The sequence below is a fragment of the Leuciscus leuciscus genome, assembly GCF_965113295.1.
Source record: "Leuciscus leuciscus genome assembly, chromosome: 4".
NCBI lineage: Eukaryota > Metazoa > Chordata > Actinopteri > Cypriniformes > Leuciscidae > Leuciscus > Leuciscus leuciscus.
The window spans coordinates 33,261,855-33,264,245 of NC_138728.1; the positions used below are offsets into that span (position 1 = coordinate 33,261,855).

General features: G+C 42.5%; 1 protein-coding gene across 1 annotated transcript; it reads right to left on the bottom strand.

Moving 5' to 3' along the window:
• Positions 1–283: 283 nt before the first annotated feature.
• On the bottom strand, positions 284–1,958 carry LOC309497613 (putative nuclease HARBI1). The gene has a single exon (XM_082167891.1). The coding sequence runs from the start codon at positions 1,853–1,855 to the stop codon at positions 827–829; it is 1,029 nt and encodes a 342-aa protein (XP_082024017.1). The 5' UTR covers positions 1,856–1,958; the 3' UTR covers positions 284–826.
• Between the last annotated feature and the right edge of the window lie 433 nt (positions 1,959–2,391).

A 2,391-nucleotide genomic window follows, 5' to 3' on the forward strand; every position in this document is an offset into this window, starting at 1 on the left:
AAGATACAGGAGATATGCGGAATCACACACATTTAGGCCTGGTTTCACAGACATGGCTTAGCATAAGCCAGGAGTAGGCCTTAATGTGTACTAGTTAAACTGGGGCATTTAAGTACCTTTCATGAACGTGGCTTAAAATAAGCTTAGTTAGTCTGAGACTACAGAGTCCTGGGCCCGGTTTTTCAAAAGTAATCCTCTAGGATTTTGGATAACGGATTGGATCAAATCTTGAAAATGGGTTTTTCAAAACAAAAAACGGATTACATAATCGGATTAGATCACGTAATCCAATCTTGGTTTTGATCTGGATCAAACCTTTAGTTTGGGTTTTTCAGAACTTTTTTGTAGGATTTGGATCACTTTGATCCAAAAAATCTGGATTAAACTGATCCCATCAGAAGGGGGGATTCAGCGTGGATTTCATGCCCAAAATGTAATGAAAACTTTAAAAATGTATCAAATAATACTATATTTGGATCATGCAGTATCTTACAAGATATCCTATTTATTCATAAGGTTTTAATTTTATTTGTTCATCCGTCAGGCTACAGTGATTAGGTAGGCTTTAACGTATTCAGCCTTTCAGTATAGGCCTACAGCAAAGTAGAAAGAGTTTGGCCTCATAAAATAATCCCCCAAACAGCTGTCAAAATTTATCAAAAACAATACATTTTATTCTGACACTAATTGATATATATATTCATCACAATCGAAAATATTTTTGTTTTTAGAATATTTATTAGTGATGCATGCAATGATTACAGAATAACCCAAAAAATGCAAAGAATGGCAATCACTGATTTTTGAAATCCAAAACAAATCCAAATCAGAAATAGTGTCTAACTATTGCGTCCCTTGTTGCACGTCCTGTTTGCTCGTTCTGGCAGAATGCAGGAGGTTGGTTAGGGTCTCCAAGGGGCTCAGGTGCATCATTGTCAGCACAGAGAGGGACATTGCGCTTAGTAGCGATGTTGTGCAGGACAATACAGGCAAGGGTTATGTTGCATGCTTTCTGTGGTTCCGCTCTCAGGTAGTTAAGGCATGCAAAGCGCCTCTTAAGAACTCCATTTAAACGCTCAATTGCACATCTTGCTCTGCAATGAGCAGTGTTGAAGCGTGCCTGCGCCGGTGTATTTGCTGTTAGAAAAGGAGTCATCAGCCATGGTAGGAGTGGGTAGGCACTGTCTCCTAATATTATGCCATCCGGTCGGTTGGTTTGGAGGTCTCTATATAGAGCGCTCTCCCTCAGGATGCGTGCATCATGGACAGACCCAGGCCATTTGACAACACAGTTGGTGATGATGAGGTCAGCATCACACACAAGTTGGACATTGATGCTGTGCCTCCCCTTTCTGTTTATAAACTCCCATTCATTCTCACGAGGTGCTTGTATATGCACATGTGTGCAGTCGATTGCGCCAATAGTATTGGGCATATTCCCCAAAAGAAAAAAGCTGCGCTTGGCCTGGGCAATCTGGTTGTCCTTTGGAAAAGAAACAAATTCATTGACCAGGCTGGCCAGTACGATTGACACATCTCTCACCACATCACACACAGCTGATTTCACCACTCCCATATAGTCACCAACAACTTGATAGAAAGTCCCACATGCATCAAATCGGAGAGCAATGAGGATCTGGTCTTCCACAGACAGACCGTGACTCCTTTGGGTTCTGTGTTGAAGTTTTGGCCTGAGATGGTTCACAAGGTACTCTATATCAGCCTTCCCAAAGCGAAACCGGACATACAGCTCCTCAGTGGTGTATTGCTCCAGTGGCTTGGTACGTTCAACATACACCCTTTGACGGTATCCTCTCCTGGCAAAGTGGTGGTGGCGGTGGACAACACCTGCCATTTCACTGTCTCTCTGTGAATCCTCTGAGAAAGGCTGATTTATATGGCTGTGTAGTTGGTCTTTTCAAACACACCTATTACAACTGATTAGTTTTGGCTTGTGTTCAATTGAGGCAATTGGACCCAAGGCCTATAATTGATGAACAATGTTCACTATTCGGTTGTTAAGTCGTGACGTAACCACTCTCCGATAATACTCTTTCCGGGTCCAAAGTCCAGGTCCTCTCTACCTACCTACCGCTTTCGCTAGTGTTTTGGTTATTATTGAGTGTTTTTACAATGCCGCAGTGCTGTGTCCCGTGTCCCGAGCTAACTCACTTCAACCTCGTAAATCTTCTTTTTCATTGATGCCTGGACTCTACCCTTAATTATGCCACCTGAGTGATGAGCTACACTAACCACTCTGTTGGTGTTAAAGGAATTTAAACCCTTTTTGACCGCCAAGGGTGCCTCACTAAGAAGGACGTGATCGTAAATAAATGTACAGGTTCCACCATTGTTATTTCTGGACGAGAGGAGCGCTTGGACCCGGAAAAG

Coding starts and splice junctions, on each gene's coding strand:
- LOC309497613 (XM_082167891.1), bottom strand. CDS start 1,855: ATGGCAGGTGTTGTCCACCGCCACCACCACTTTGCCAGGAGAGGATAC.